Source organism: Poecilia mexicana, unplaced genomic scaffold, assembly GCF_051168715.1.
Source record: "Poecilia mexicana isolate PSO_F unplaced genomic scaffold, ASM5116871v1 scaffold_11, whole genome shotgun sequence".
NCBI classification, from domain to species: Eukaryota; Metazoa; Chordata; class Actinopteri; order Cyprinodontiformes; family Poeciliidae; genus Poecilia; species Poecilia mexicana.
Window position 1 is genome coordinate 8,399,380 of NW_028263380.1, and position 16,977 is coordinate 8,416,356.

Sequence of the window (16,977 nt, forward strand, 5' to 3'; positions counted from 1 at the left end):
TAAAACGGAGGGAGTTTGAAGTGACTGACTTTAAAATCCTTAAAAATCCTTTCATTTCTCTTTAAATAGATAATGACGAACAACTGAGTTCTTTTTAACATTTTCTTTCTACGTTTGTTATATTCAAGATGGGAATTGGTAAATAAGTACACATGTTGAAATCTTTGAATAGATTATGGGAATATATAGAAAGTAAAACAAGCAGTATACAGTATGCCATCCTGATGAGTGACTCTTAAATTTTAGATCTTTGGCTTGGAGTTTTTGACTGTTTTTGTAGTCGTCATAGCGCTGACCCACTTCATTATAACTTACTTGTCAACAGAAAGCAGATTAATAAAGGGGCAGAAATAAAGAGAAGTAAATGCAGTATAGAAATGGACATTTTCTCACAGTTGTTGGAAGTCACATGATACATTTTCTTTAATCAACCACACAGGTTCTATTAATAGATGCAGTGACTTCCCAGGTTGATAATGGGTGCTTTAAAAAACAAACAAACAAAAAAGTAGCTATCACTCAATGACTCAGTCTTTGACACCGAAGGCTCCAAACGGTGGTGTAACATTACACATTGAGAGTGGGAACTGGCTCCAATCTGAGTTTCCGTAATGGTTGCCAGAAGGCTATCAGGATGTTCTGGATAGCATCCTGTTGTTGTTATAGATACTGCTGTTGTGCTGTTGACTTTGCTTCCAGCTCACTTCTGATCCCATGATAACACCTCATCCGACATCTTCCACTCGCTCCATGTGTGTTTGTGTGCGCGCCTCTCATCTCCTCAGGCAAAGTCCCACCACCCCTGCCCTGCAGTTTGAAGCCGGGGACTCCTGCCGAAGACAGAAGGGCTTTTGGGATGTGCAGACGAATGAATTTTTCATTCATTTCCCTCTGCCAACTCTCGCCCCCCCCACCTCCGCTTTCTCTCTCTCTCTCTCTGTCTCTCTTTTGCCTGTGCTTTCTCCTTCGCTTTTACTCCTGCTTCTGCTTCACTCACAAGTATCCTGCAACAGCACCCCTGGTACCTGTGCAAGCACAGCAAATAATTCCAATGCTACACACACGCACACACAAAGGCACAAACTTTCAACCATTGTACAAGCCCTGCATGTAGTCAGTGGTGGAGTAAACAGCTTCTGGACAGCAGCGTTTAGTATTCAACTGTCTGTTATCTTTTCGCTTTCTTCATCCTCACCTGTTCAAGATTCCCGAGGCTGAGCATGGGAAGAGAGGGCAGGGAAATGCAGAAGGAATCCCTCCATGGGGTAATGTTTTAAAAAAACAAACAAAAAAAAGGATAGTGAGGGTAAATACACTCCAGAATTGCATACATTGGAACTACGGCGAATGGGGGCTGCATCAACAAACACACAATCCATCCTTGCTAGTACTCGCAAATCTCTTTCCTGTGTAGTACTTTGTGTTTACTGAAGTGTTTTTCTCAGGGACTGACAAATGTTTAAACTGAAGAGGACAGCAAAATTGCTGGATTAAATCCTCTCTATGCTGAGCAATGCACAGATGGAGGAGGAAATAAGAAGTAAACATTAAAGGTTTTCAATTTTTTGTCATCCATCACCTTACGCTTCCGTGCTCATGCACGAGGGAAAAAAAAACAATGACAAGACAACCTGACATGTCCTTTTCAGGGGCCAGAAAATTGAGCTGTCAAGTGGCAGTGACACGGGCGAGCCGCTGCATCCGGATGAATTTCTCGAACCAAACTGACTGAGGATGCAGTTGAACCCTGGGGCCACTGACATTTTAGATCTCAGCTCCTGAGACATTTAAGATCCCCATAGATGACATGTTACCTTGGCCCGCTGTCTTCTATCAGAAGTATGTGACTTGACATGTCGCAGAGCTGCAGGTAATGACAGATACGCCAAGAGTTGTGCTTTGTTGTTGCAGAACCAGTTTATGGCTGACTTAGTTGCAGGAAATCAATATTAAATACACTACACTCAGTGCTTTGCACAAGCATTCGCAGTCCTTGAACTTTTCACCTTTTCTCACATTCGTTCAATGAACTTTTGGGGGACTGTATGTCACAAAATAGCTTGTATTTAATGACACACATGAAAAATGATGCATTGTTTTTTTTTTTTTGTTTTTTTTTTTACAAAAACATTTTTTACCAATAAAAAAAATGTTTTATTGGTAAAATAAAAACATTTTATTTTACCAAAAACAGACTTATGTTTGCTTAAGTCTGGATCTTGAGACTTACCCGTCTGAGTCAACACTTTGTTTGCCGCAATTACAGCTGCATGACTTTTCAAGTGTTTGCAAATCTTGAAGCTTGTTTTCAGAATAAAAAAATAAATAAAACAACCCTGTGCTGCTCATTTTATTACCCCAATCAATTTGGACTTAGGTCTGGACTTTGACTGGACCATTTTAACCCATGCCAATGTATGGATCTACACTAGTCTATTGTAACTCTGGCTGTGTGTTCAGGGTCATTGCCCTTTTAGAAAGTGAACTTCTCTCCCAGTCTTGAGTGTCCTGAAGCCTCTTAAAGGTTTTAATTTGAAGATTGTCCTTCTTTATTCTTCTCTTCATCCTGAAGAACGCCTTCTTCCACATGCTTGCTGTGTGCAATGCGTAAGATGTAGCAAACGTCCAACTGGATTCCGTCTGGCTTTTATCTTGCCATTCTTACATAAAGACCAGATTTGTCTACTGTGCAACGGTATGAATATGTCTAGTAATATGTGTTCTGTTGAAAAATTCCCGTAGTTGAGCTGTGGATCTATGCAGATCCTGCAGAGTTACCGAGGGCATCTTGCTGCTTCTGCTTCTCTGAATAACAATCTCTTTGCCCCGCCTGTCCATTTAGGAGGATAGCTTTATACTGGTAGGCTTGCAAATTCACAGTTCCATTTCTACTTTCAGATAATGACTTGAACAGCTTTGTGAGGTATTCAAAGCGTGTTTGTTCTCTAAAGAAACTTTTGAGACCATTACACAACACCTTTATTTCACCTGAGATTAAATTATATGCAGGTGATCTATATTTACTAATTATATGTAAGCAACTGGTTGCACTGGACCAACAGGGGTACAAAAGTAAAGGGGGTGCATTAAAAAATGTATTTGCAAAAATGAAAAAAAAAAAAAATCCTGTACATTAATGTTACGTCCATTTTACATTTTCACCCTTCTTAATCGTACATCACATAAAATTCCAACAAATGTTGAAGTCCGTATGAGATTACAAAATGTCAAGGGCTATGAAAACTTTTGGAACTCCCAGAGTATGTCCACTGTTCTAGCTGAAACACTTTTTCACTGGAAGACACATTTACTTGCGTTCATTCATACAAGCCTCCTTAGTTTATATTGCCTCCTACTTGCTAGGCAGTGCACTCAATCACACTCTGAGAAACGTGGAATGATGAACCCGAGATTGAACAGCAAATCTTCTGTTTGGCAGATGAACGATCTGTGGACTTTTGGCGTTACGGGGCTTCTTTCTTGTGTGGATCTTGGGAGAAAGTGGAAAATGGTTGCCTCCACGTGCTCCCTACAATCTTTGAACGGCTAGAAATTTCTCCAGATCAATTATTGATCAAAGCCATTACAAAGCAACTGTGAAAGCTTTGTGACTCACTGCGTGTGCGTGCGTGTGTTTGTGAGTGATTCTGATTGTAAATGTGTGGTAGAAAAAGCAAAGCAAAGAAAAGAAGAAAGAAGCATGAAAACTCAGGAGCAGACAGAGGAGGGAGAAGATAAACGTATAGATGAAAGGACAGACTATGTTTGTACAGCTACACAGTCCAAAATGAAATGTGGAGACCAATTGTATTGGATCTTTGGGAAAGAATATGAAGGTTTTGTTGCAGTCTTGGAGTTGCATCAGCCATTATTTTGTATAGTTTGTGCAGAGAAGTATTTGACAACATGGGCTCCATCAAACTTGTGCTATTCCTACATCACAAGAAGTCATCTGTCATACAGGATTTGTGGAATACTATATATATATATAGTTACCTGACTGTGAAGCGTCATAATCGCTAGTGTTCTTTATTGAATCTGAAAAGAATCGGTTAAGGATTTTTTGACCAAATAGATGATGCAAATCGGGGCGATTTTACTTTTTTGTTAATTTTGTAAAAATGATATTGTATCTGTACTACTTTGGCAATCCTGCGTCTAATCTCGTTATTGTCTAAATCCTTTTAGTTCCCTTCTCTTTAAATTGTGACCCCTAATCGATACTCTCACTCTCCTTGAAGTCCAGTCTGCTCTGATTGGACTGCTAATGGGTTGTAAATGCCAGTATGCGAGACAGCTGGTTTTTCTTTACGTGTGCCAAACTAGCCACTTGGCAGGCGTTATGCAAATGTGCAGAGGAAGAAAGGAAAGCGCAAGCCACAGTTGAGATATTTTCGGGCAATGCAGGAGCTACACTTCCTGTGTTCACTTCTTATTCCCTGTCTATGTACTTTCTAGGCTTTGTAGCTTTGCAGATCTTTGACATTAAGAAGAAAGTTATCTAAAACACACAACACTGATGACAGTAAATCTCTAAAAGCATAATGTGATTAATCAAAATGTTAAATTGATGAGCTTTGGAGCTTCAATTTTATTTCAAAGTGGCCAAACTTTTTTTCCCCTAGACTTTAAGTAGACTCTTGGATGTTCTGTCTGAAGTCACAATATTTGATGGTTAAAAAAATGGGACATATTTTCAAAAAAATAAGACAATCTTCTGTCAAATTCCCTTTCTCCTAAAAAAAAAGTGCCTCGTTTTTGTCACAGTTTCAATATTGTGTGTAATTGGTTTAACAGAGATTAGCAGAGAAAATATTTTCTCTTATTCTTGTTAAACACAGTGATGGCGAACAAAACAAACTGTAATTCAAACTAGACATTGTTCTGTGCAGTCAAACACATTGTGAAACATCCTCAGTCATTGGATTTAAGCTCTGGAGAATTTTATCAGAAGCAGAGATGCCTAAAAATAGCACAGTTAAAAAAAAATCGCTTGGTGCCGCATTGTTGGGCACAGCAGCTAGTCGCTGCCAGCGTTGGGTGCTATAACGGAAAGTAATAGAGGCAAATTATTTGAACTCTATTATATATATGTTTTTGCACAGCTTCTTATCTTGCCACATATCTTAGTATTTATGTACCACTTTTAACTTGGGTCTGAATGTAAACAAATCATATGTATTTTTACAAAATATGAAGTTCAGTCACATCTATGAAGTTTGTCTATTGCTTCTAATGCGCGACCGTTTTTGTGTAGTGCACCATTATTGGCAGTAAGGATACGAAATTGATGCTACTCTACGTCATTAGAGCATTTTAGGTTAGCTTTGTCATGATATCACCATCTCATAATGTATACGTTCACACATATTTAATGGTGACATTAAATAGGTGGGGCAAACTGCCATGCATTGGAGACTCTTCAAACGTTCCACATGCCACTTTGTTATTTTAGCACGATAGCTTCTTCCACTCTGAGCGGCCTTTACTTTCAGGTCATGTCAGTGCAGGACTCGTTTCACTGTGGATATTCACCCTCTCTTATACAATCATCTTCTGTTCTGTGGCATAGAACCGTTCTTATGATAGCTATACATTTACATACATGAATCCTGGTTAAAGCTTGCAAAGCCATTACATCATCATCATCATCTGGGCTTTCGCAAATTATTTTCTGGTATTTAGCAAATATAGATACATTTTAGTCATCCTTTCTGGTCTAGAATAGAAATCCTTTAATCTTATTTTGCGTCTTGACAGTGAGGAAAACATGATTATGTTGCGTTTTACGCAGCGTACGTAAACATATGTGCTGCGACATTTGGAATATTCACGGCTTCGATGGTGGAGGATCCGATGAAGGAGAAGACGTCAGCTCTGTTGTGCATAATGAAAATACAAGAGTCAAGCCAATTGTGATTAGCACTTGTAAATTCAAACACCTGTTGCGCCTGTCCACCATCAAGAAGCTGACAAACGGCTCTAATTACAAGAATTAGACTTTACGAGTAGCATCATGGAGTCAGACAAGTGGCCAAGTGGCAGGACATATTAGCAGAAGAAAAATGGTATGGTAGATGAAATGATGATGCAACAACCTTAGAATGTGAATTAAATATAAGTTGTTGGTTTTTTTTTACCATTGAAGTATTTTTTTAAGATGAAAGCACAGATGAATTTAATGCACAGATGAATGAAATGCATTAATCATTTCTAAATTAAGTCCAACGATGGCAATAGGAAGACACTGAGTTGCTTGAATTCACAATCCCCTGATAATGTGTGTTTGGATCTTTATTCAACCTGAGTTCCAATGGCCTCTTCAAGCCAATTAAAAAACTAATTGTGGAGTTCTTGGCATTTGCCCTTACGGGGAGATAAAGCTCTGTTTCGACGGGTTTGGCCAAGCACTGAGTAGGCAAAGGCAGACATAACCCCATTTGGCAGATGCGCATCTGTATTTGAAGGGCTGGCTCTGCCTCAAATGTCAAGTTTGTGCCCATTCTTAGAAAAAAAAAAAAAAAAAGACAAATGATGATCATATACAATTCTGTCTTGATGATGTAGAATCACAATGAATACTAGAACTAAACTTACTCATTTCAGAGAGCAGGGGGAAAAAAAGAATAAAAAAAGTCTTACCAGAATATGTGACATTGTATGCTGAGTGGGAAACCGCAAGCGTTTCTCTCACTGAGCTGTGTCCCTTTAGTGGTGACTCTCCTCACTGTCACAGCTGTGATGACTCCAGAGAGCAACCTTTCTGTTCTCTGCCCACATACTTGCGAATGCGTCCGAGAGGCAAGCTATTTTCATAAAGTTGACAATGTAGCCGCACGGCACAGATTTTCACTCAAACGCAGTTATTTGAAAAATGGGGCTTGGCTCTAATGTATCTGAAGAGCTGCTCTGAGGTCACTTTGTCATAGTTCCAGACATTCCTGGCAATGTCCCCCCTCAATCCCCCCGCCCCGAACCCCACCACACAATCCATTAAAAAGACATAATTGCCATCTCATGAAATTTATATTAGAGAGATTCATTTATTATTTTAAATTACTGCAAAAAGACCAATAGAAAGATTGAATAAACAAACAATTTCTGGCTACAATGTCTCTTGTCTAGGATAGTGTTTTTCAACCTTTTTTGAGCCAAGGTACACTGTTTTAATTGAAAAAATCTTGAGGCACACCACCAACCAAAAATGTAAACAAAGATACTCTGTAGCCGCCTATATTATATATATATAGCCATTCTTATCAATGTATCTTGAATAGGAATCAAATAAACACAAATGTATTTTTATCACATTTTACATTTTTTATTTCAAATTGCACTTAACATGTCCACTTCAAAAATACACCTGAACAGCCACAACACTGTGGTCTTAAATTTAAAGAAGTTGTAGAAAACTTCAAAGTGTTTCACAAACTAATCCACAAGCATTTTTTTAAGCTGGAATACAGAAAATCATTCTTATTCTGAAAGAAGTAATAATATTTGGGAAAGATTTCACTATTACAATATGAAGAGTTGCATGTACAAAATATCAATATCTGTATATTTTACCCACCTAGTGTGAAACCTGTGCATGTTTGGATTAAACAGCTGATTTCCTGGCAGAAATTGAAGAAAGACAAAGCTCTTCCTCAACAGCTCTCAGTCTCTCTCTGGTTTCAGTTTTTATAGTAGCCAGGCTTGAGAAGCTCACTTCACACAGACATGTTGTGGGAAATGGACCCATGTTCTTTCCAACTACTGCTGAGCTTCACTGTCTTTTCCATCACTGTCGTCAGTCTTGCTAGATTCAATGCTCTCACCGCTACCTGTAACATTCATGCATCACTAATTCTCTTGTTTTAATGTGAAATGCTCTGTACCTACTGCCATCTAGTGGTAAGAAAATTACATAATTATGCCGCTAGCCATTACTAACCATGGTTTCGTTCACACCGAGCTTAAGTGCAGCGGCTTTATTTCCCTCCTGTAGTGGCAGCTCGACAGCCCTCAACTTAAAAGCTGCATCATATGAGTTTGAAAACATTTCTCCGTTGTGCCTGCTGCTAGCATGTGGTTGTTCTAAATGAAAATTAACACGTTCTTCTTTGATTTACAATTTTGACTTCTAATGATTCACTTCCTGCTAGAGAGCCCCCTGGTGGTTGAAGAAAAATACACAGAAAAGCCGCACCGGGCTACAATCTGCATGGTTCAAAGTTTAGGAAAAAAGTAGCAGCTTATAGTCCGGAAAATACGGTACCATAGGTGAAATTGAATAATTTCCATGGCACACCTGACGATCACTCACGGCACACTATTGTGCCGCGGAACAGTGGTTGAAAAAAACTGGTCTAGGAGGTTAACTCAAAAACACAACAGCTGTGGCCCAGGACGTGTCTGTGTGTGGTGGCTCTTGAAGCAACGTCTTCAACAGCGTGAATCTACACCAATCTCTTGAGTTGCCTTTAGTTTTTAATTCTCTGTAGGCTGCACTTCTCCTTGTAGCTTATGCATTTTCTTTCCTGCCACACTTTTTCTTTTCTCTCTTCTTTTTTCCACCACCTGTTTTCTATAATTATGCTAGGTTAAAGCACTCTGTAGACATCCAGCGTTTCATTAGCATTAAGCTTTTGGGGCTTCCCCGACCGGTGAAGGTCTATTGTAATATTCTTATTTCCAGAGAAACTGAAATATGGCTCTCTGTTTTTATAACCTGCAATCCATGATCATTAATATTTATTGAAATAACATCTTGAAATATACCACTTTGTGTGTTATGAATCTATTTATTAAACGCGTTTTACATTTCAAATTGAAATACTGAACTAAATTAACTTTTCAATTATATTGTAGTTTGGAGGTACCTGTATATTGAAGAGTACTTGTATAGATAAAGAATAACATAGCAGTTTCTGGGATGTCAGTGAAGAAGCTCTGCATTTAAATTAATCTAAAAATTCTAAAAAAAAAAAAAATACTGACAAAGTTGAAGATGCACAATTGTTTTCCTTCATTACCTGTAACATATTCTTAAAACAAAATTTTTTTACTTGTCACTTTTCTACATTTTATCATTAGTACTGTCTGAATGTTAACTTAGTAGTCTGATGTGTAGTACGCATCTGTTTTTCCTTTTTTTTCTATTCAGGATTAGGACTATAGACTAAGTTTTACTCTATAACAAAAAAAAAACTGTTACTTGCATGTTTGGACGTGGAAGTCTGGTGACTTGAGAGTTAAATATGAAAAATCAACACTATGCTAAGCAGGTGGCCTCAGGTTTAATCTTTCTAACACATACTCTGCATCCTTGACTCAAGACCCCATTCTGTTTAACAACACCTCAGACCTTTGGGTATGTGACCAAAATAACTCATAAAGCACCATAGGGGACATTTTTTAGATCATCTAACAACACCACCAGTCTAAACATATGAGCTGAAGGGAGGGTAATTCCAAGAACTCAGGTGTTCTAATTGTCCCCCCCTAACCACTCTAGTAATGTGATGGCTCAAACTACGACTTATGAAGCTACCGCTTCCAGCCGTGTGTTCAGAACTGAAGAAGTATTTTGCATGAGAGGTGAAACGTCTCTAATTTACAAGAAAATTCCACTTACCTTCTTCTTAAGTCCTTACGGCTGACGTTTCAAACGTGCACAAAAGTAGATTCTGAGGATTGGAATTGAAAATATGTTTACCGTTGCCTCTCTTTCCAACACGCGTCATTGTAACATTTTATTCTAATGTCCAAAGGTGTTAAATACTGGTTGAGTGCACATTGTCCTAACATTCCGTAAAATCTCCTGGCTCAGGTTGACATGGAGATAAACGGCTTAGTCGCCAAGACAGTTGAGGAATGACACCAGTTAGGCATCAGTGGGGAAACATCATTAAAAGTGGGTTTTAATGTTAGTATTAGAATATGTCCAATGGGTTTTATGATTGTAACATTAGACTTAATGTTCTCTCTCAGCTTAGGCCATGACACCTTATAGCCTTAAAGCTGTTTTTTTGGGTGGGGGAAGGACAGTATTGCAGTCGTGCCACATACTAAATGAAAATGTACAGCTGGAAATTCAAAAAGATAGTCACTTAAATACATTTTATTTTCAATACAGTAAAGAAATGGCCTTTTGTAACAGTGACTTTGAAGGCGTCCTTCGGCAAACCATTGGTGCACAGCGCGAGTCAACATCGTCATAGCCGTTACCTGGCATGAACACATCTCTTCCTCCCTCAGATGGTACAAGTGGATGCCATAAAATCATAAATCTTGAAATTTCCTGTTGTGATTGCTGATTGTCGGGGTAGAATCAGCACATCCGTGGTGACTGCTGTATTTGAATGCCTGCTCCAACACTTAGCTGAACAGTATTCAGGCCACTCATCTCATCCTGGCATCTTTATGTCTTATTTACACATGACTTGGTAAAGGAATGCAAGCTGTTTGCGTAAATCCAAGGTGCAAAGTAGGGAGGAGTATTGGTTGTTTTTTTAAGATGTGTGGAAAAAAATAAAAACAGAAGGCGTTTGCAAGCAAGTATATTAACAGAAATGCTTTCTGGATAAACTGGAGTCGGCTAATGACAGCTGCCATGCAGTGATTCTGATAGCCATCATGGGATGTCGTTTTTGTTAGTATCAGAGTACGTTATGTGTAATGTCTTTTCACAACTGCATAAAATCAGGAAAACGTCCATCGATTTTATATCATCACCTTTCTCAAAGTCACCAGTTGATTTAAGCTGCTCATCCTTGTGAGGGATTCTAATGTCATTTTCCTGAGGTGGTTCCCCCCAAACTCCCACCCCTCCCTGGGCCCTTCTCTCTCCTTTCTGATGTCCTATGAAGCCTTCAGTTAACCATCTGCTGGGAGGGCAGCACATGGCAGAAGATGTGTTAATGAATGCAGAGTTATATAATCCAGACCCGTGGTGGAGGGGAAAGACAGAAAGAACAAGACGCCGCCGCCGCTGCAGCAGCAGCAGCCAGATCCACATCACTTGACACTCCAGCAAGTGTGAGGTTGGGGAAAGTGAGATTGTTTGTGCCACTAGTGCCCCCAAGTGGCCGGAAGTGGCTATTTTATTTATTTATATTTTTAAAGCGTCTTTCTTTTCCCTCTTTCAAATGTGACATGACACCGGCTGTTTTGCCTTTTCTCCTTCCATAAAGAAAAACTTCAAAGACATTGGAGCTGATGTATCACATGAGACACACTGAAATATGGACAGTATTGCTTTTTCTGATGACTATTGTTAAACGTGCTGCATGCTGACACAGTAAACCATAGAGCAAGGACAGCATTACAAAACTGGCCCCTCGCCCTCCCTTTTCTTCTTCTCTTGCCAAAAAGCTGTACCTGGACCCTACCCTGGCCAGCCTTCAGAGCCCTTATGAATCAAAGACAGCCCTAGAAGAAGAGGGAGACAGGGACTTATGAGCACAGGCTCTCCCTCCCATTCTCTCCTTCACCCTCGCTCTCCTGTTGCAGTTGGCAGCACACGTTTTCCTCCCTCCTCTTTTCTGCATCTAGCTGTCTTAGCTGCGTCTGATGATAAATCCTCAAGCGAGTCTTTAAGCACCAGCGGAGCAGAAACTGCTCAGGTTACGTGGTGCTCATACAGGTTAATATACACAACAGGTCAACATAGCGTGTATGTGTGTGTATGTGAGGATGTCCACCCTTTTTATCCCGCCTTTCCACCCACCCACACAGAGATTTTTTTTTTCTTTTCCTCAGTCGCATTTAATTTAGTTGGTGCATCCATGGTGTGGCAGTTAGTCATATGATTGGTGGGATAAACTCAAGCAATCCAGAACTCGGCTAAGATGGCTACATCGGATTGTTTTCAAGTATTTCCTTTAGCTAATCTGTAACATCTTTCTTGATATTTTAAGTGTTTATTTTAAAGCGTTAGAGCAAGATTGATGACAGGTGATATGACTTTCATGACAATGTTGTGTCCAGCTTTATCATACTATTGTCCTGCTTTTGTTGGTTGGAAATGTTTGTGGAGGTCATTGTCACAAAACATTTTAATGCTGTGACATTGTTACATTATCCTGCTGGAAGTAGCCAAAAGATGGGTACAGCATTTCAAATAGACTCTTGTTGAGTTGATGAAAGGGTTGGAGATGGTCAGCAACAGAACTTAAGTAGCTACCGCATTGAAATGATGCTAAATTGGAGATAAGAGACCCAAAGTGTCCCTTACCTCCAATTGGGACAAGAAAATAACCCCCTTGTCATTACAGTACCACCAGCAGCTTGAACCATTGTTATGAGATATGATGGACACATGATTCTGTCTTGTTTATGCCAAACTCTTACCCAGTTACCCAAATGCCACGGCTGAAATTGAGACTCATCAGAGCAGACAGTTGTTTGTTTCCGATTTGTTTTTGTCCAATTTTAATGCGCCTGTGTGTGGCCCGTCTACGTCAAGGTTCAATGTGTTCCTGCTTTCAGAGATGATATTCTGCAACACATGGTTGTAATGAGTGGTTATTTTTGCTGCCGTTGCCTTTCTATAATCGCCGCAGTCTGCCCATTCTCCTCTGATATCAACGAGGGATATTTGTCCACCTGATGCTCGCTTTTTTAAAAACATTTCCCACAAACCCAGGAGCTGCTGGTGTGACAAAACCCCAGTTGAGCAGCAGATTCACAGACTTTCAGTGAATTTGGAAATGACAGTCTTGTTCGAGCCAGACAGGCTTATCTTTCAATCTGCTTGCTTCCCCGTCCTAATGCTTGGTTTGAGCTGTAATTGGTTGATTCACAATTAGGAAATTCTCAAGCCACTGAACAGGTGCACTTAATAAAGTGACTGGTGAGTATGTATTGCACATATGCACAACTCATTCACAGACGTCAAACATGTGACTTGTCATGTTAAAACCAGCAAAAAGTTGAGAGAGCACAAATAGTGGACAATAGAAAAACAAGCAAAAGCCATTGATTTCCAAGAAAATAGTGTTTTTTGTTTTATTGCAAAACATCCTAGTTGAAGTCATGACAAAACCACTCCAAAACAGCAGTTTCAGATGTTTTAAAATGGTAAATGTTGCGTTTATTTACAGAGTAAATCTAACTTAGCAGCTTAGGTATGGTCTTAGTTGAGTCAGTATATGCAGTAACAGTGCTAGCAACACTGAAGGACTAATTTTTACCATGATGGCCAGGACGGTGGCTCGTGAAGTCAGTAATAGACTACACTTTACACAAAGACGTTCTCTTATATTATAATCATTCACTGAGAGAAAATATCAGCACACAGTGACACGTTTTTATCAGAATATGATAAATATCTGAAGTTGGCTGTCTCCCTGTCTTTGCTTACAAAACACCCACCAAATAAACTAGGATTAAGACAAGCAGACAAGCAATTTGACCCACACTCTGGTTTGGTTCACTGGACCCGAACACCATTTCATTTGTTGAGCTAGCAGGCCAAATCAAGCCGTCTTTATGAAAGTCTCTTTGATGGATTCACCCCTGGCCTCCCCCCCCAGTGCGATGATCTATCACCTGTCCAAGCCTTGGAGGTCGTGATAAACTTGTTTAGCATGGGGGTCACTGCATGCAAGCGCAGCGACCACGCGAGCTTGGGGCGGGGCTGCTTTTCGACTCGCACAGTCTGTTAAACGGCTCGGGACCGACGTCCAAACGGGCGGACCATAAATACCAAGCAGCTGCCTCTGAATCCATCCCTGATGATATTTGTATTTATGCTGTATGCCACCTGGGTAATTATTTAAACAGACCAAGCACAAATCTGTAACAAAATCTTTATTTAGTTTTATTTAGAACACATACTGCTTTTTTTTTTTTTTTTAAAGAAGTCAAACGCGTTGCGAGGTGTACCTCTGACAATGACTACAATAAAAACTGTGTCAAATCAGCAGGTTTTGCCTCAAGACGCCACACGTATTGTTACATCTCTGCAGCTGTGTTAAACCCACGGTGGCAGCAGAGATGAATCACACAGAGAATATTAGACGCTTAGTGGCTCTCGCGCTCTGTCTTGTGCTCAGCGAATGAAGCTCAGACGTTATCCCACATTGTAGCTATGGCCGTCCGACATCCTCATGAGTCATTCTCCACTTAGCAGCGGCTGCGCCCGCTCCCCCCCACCTCCCCCTCCCTCGGTGCACGCTGGCAGATGCAAGTTACAGTGCGCCGAGGTGCAACCCATCCGCTTTCTAATGGGCCACCACAGGGATCAGTGTTATTGGATGATTCATCAGATCAGTGCGGCAAAGCAGTCCTCGTTTGACTTCGCCGTTGTGGCTCATGTGGCTCGCGGAAGTTGATGTGGTTAATGTGAAAACAAACACCTGACGCTGTGGGTGGCAACAAACAATGCATATGATCTTTTTTTTTTTTTTTTTTTTAATAGTTTCACCAAAAATCTAAATTAAATTCACATTCTTGTTTCCAGATGGTTTTTATTTATTTATTTATTTACAAATGATTCCTTCTGCACAGTAAATCCCACCAGCAAAAGAGTATGATGTACTTTTATGAGCAGAACCTCCAACAAATAAAGTTTTATGAGAGGTGTGTATGTTGAAGGAATTAAGAGATATTTTATTGAAAGAAAAGCCCTTTGGGTGATTGAGTAAAGGGGCAAAGCCGGTTGTAGTTGTTGTTCTTTATGGGTTTGTAATGAACGTTAAACGGCCGAGCTGCAAGCTGGAATACATTTCCATTGAGCTGCTGAAGAAACTGTCACAAAGCATTCAATAAAACTTTGCTGCCTGAAAACCTTGAAAGAGCTTAACCCTGAAGGTAATTTAGGAGGCAAGCTATTGATTGCATTCGAAACCAGCAGGATCAAATCATTGTTGCTCTGAGTGGGATAACAAGATCCATATGTCTAGTAATTTCTTACACCTAAATTTAATTGTACAGAAAGTTCAGATTATGAAATCCAGTAAACTTCACTCTTTACACAAAAAGCATATCTTTGTGAGTTAGCAAGTTGGTTATTTTCCCCACTTAGCGTGACACACAAACATGTTTTTCTAGTAAAGCTGTCTTTGTCATCATACCTTTTGCCAAAATGTCCCTTGTCAACCTGTTTCATGTCCTACTGTCACATGGTTGTCACTTTTTGAAGTGTTAAGTCCAAAAAGCAATCTTTTTGAACAAATTAATCAAGCTTAATTTGTTTCCTACTCTTACTTCGAAATGCACTGCATGACACCATTTGCATTCTTAAGACATATTTACATAATATTTACAACATCTAAACACGTTGCTTGGACTCCACAACCACAAAACATGATCAATGTCGCTCCAAAGACTTGGACTGTTTTCTGCAATTGATTAGGTTCTTTTGGTTCCTAAAATTAAGTATTTCCCTCATATTTTCGTACATTGCAGGAAATACCTCATTTTTGTATTCATCAATAATCTGTTTACCTCTTTTTATTCAAAATGATATATATATATTAATCAAAGAGCTGCACCATATCTCAGTCTTTGAAGTCTTTCACACTCTGACGGTTACCTTGAGAACCGTATTTTAGTTCCTGAACTTTACTGTTTTGCTCACAACTCTGTATGAAAGAGAATGTTTCATGATCTAACATGATCTTTGCCATGTTTCCTTTGCCTGAAATTAACCTAACCAAGTACATCAATCATAACGCTGCACATGATGAATCTTTGCAGTCTTTCACAACATTTATGCTGTTTCATATGGCTAACCAAGTTATTTGAGCTCATAACTCTTACCAGAAACATTGGCCACGCTATTTAGCATCATAGAAAAAGACCTCTCTCTATTTCTGCTATCTTCCATTTTCCATCCTCTACTTTCTTTTCAATCCACAATCGTAACCATTTGTTTTTCTCATAAGACTAAATATGTAACACCTGAACTCCTTCGCAATGTTTTCCATGTGTCGGAAACATTTCAAATGATAAAAACCCATCAGATCCTAAACGTAAGCAAGTAGTTTGATGACTGGGCATTTTATATTGCACTTAAATGTATCTTATTTTACAGTTACACTAGTAGAACCAGGTAGTTTTTATTCCAAAGCCTAACCAACGGGCCTATTTCCAATATTCCATTGCACAACATTCTTCAACATGCTTGCTGTGTTTCCTCCAAGTATTTTGGTTACAGTGCCACACATTATTGAAAAGTTTTATCACTCCTGTCTATAAAAATGGTTTTCTTCTTCTTATTATTATTATTATTATTATTACATTTCCCAGTTGTATACATTGTTTTAACTCCTAAATTTAACCAAGTTTAAGTGCATAACTCTTCTCCACTCATTTGTAAAGTGAAAGCAAAAGTCTAACATTACATGTCTGAGACAACAGAAGTGTTGCTCTTGAAAGTCTTTTAGTCCTCATTTTGTGGTGACAGAAGAGTGATCCTTTCAGAAACACTCATATGAGTCCCTTTTTAGTGTATGAACAAACTGTATGGTGGTCTAAGTTGGAGGACTTCTTGGCCTGATATACTTTTTATTCATTGCCGTTGGTTGATTAATTACATTCATCTGCAACATTAAGTCCCCAACGATCCATCGAGCTGCGCGGCAATTTCATCTGAAGTCAGCAGGGCGCACCATCATGGTTGTCATGGTAGCCAGCAGATTTGGACCCTTCCAGTAGTACCACTTAATGCCATTAAAGCGGAGTACATTGGATGAAACGGGGTAATATATGCCATTCAGGTTGGACGGGCCGCAGGCATCGAACCACCATCCTGCAAGAGGGACAATTCCAGAGAGTTCAAGGAGAAAGTCACAATCAGTCAAATTTCAGCTCATGAAATCGAACACATCGATGTACAGCTATAAGTCAGCAGTAACTTTATACCGGAGCAAAGGGAAAATAAAAAGCTCTGTGGGACATTTACAAGAGGACAAATAAAAATGTTCAACAGGACGGGTTGTAAAAGAGAGACAGATTGAGACGGGGGGCGGACGATTGGAGCGTTTG

The 16,977-nt window shown here is 39.5% G+C and overlaps 2 protein-coding genes across 3 annotated transcripts in view; one reads left to right on the plus strand and one right to left on the minus strand.

Annotated features, from left to right (window-relative positions):
- col9a2 (procollagen, type IX, alpha 2) overlaps positions 1-16,977 on the plus strand; it is a 179,691-nt gene that overhangs the window by 77,849 nt on the left and 84,865 nt on the right. The gene's annotated exons all lie outside the window — the stretch shown is intronic.
- angpt2b (angiopoietin 2b) overlaps positions 14,437-16,977 on the minus strand; it is a 31,304-nt gene continuing 28,763 nt past the window's right edge. For both annotated transcript variants that reach the window (XM_014985608.2, XM_014985607.2), the window contains exon 9: positions 14,437-16,741. In XM_014985608.2, the coding sequence (XP_014841094.1) occupies positions 16,578-16,741 (164 nt within the window). In that variant the 3' untranslated portion in view covers positions 14,437-16,577. The remainder of the gene's footprint in view (positions 16,742-16,977) is intronic.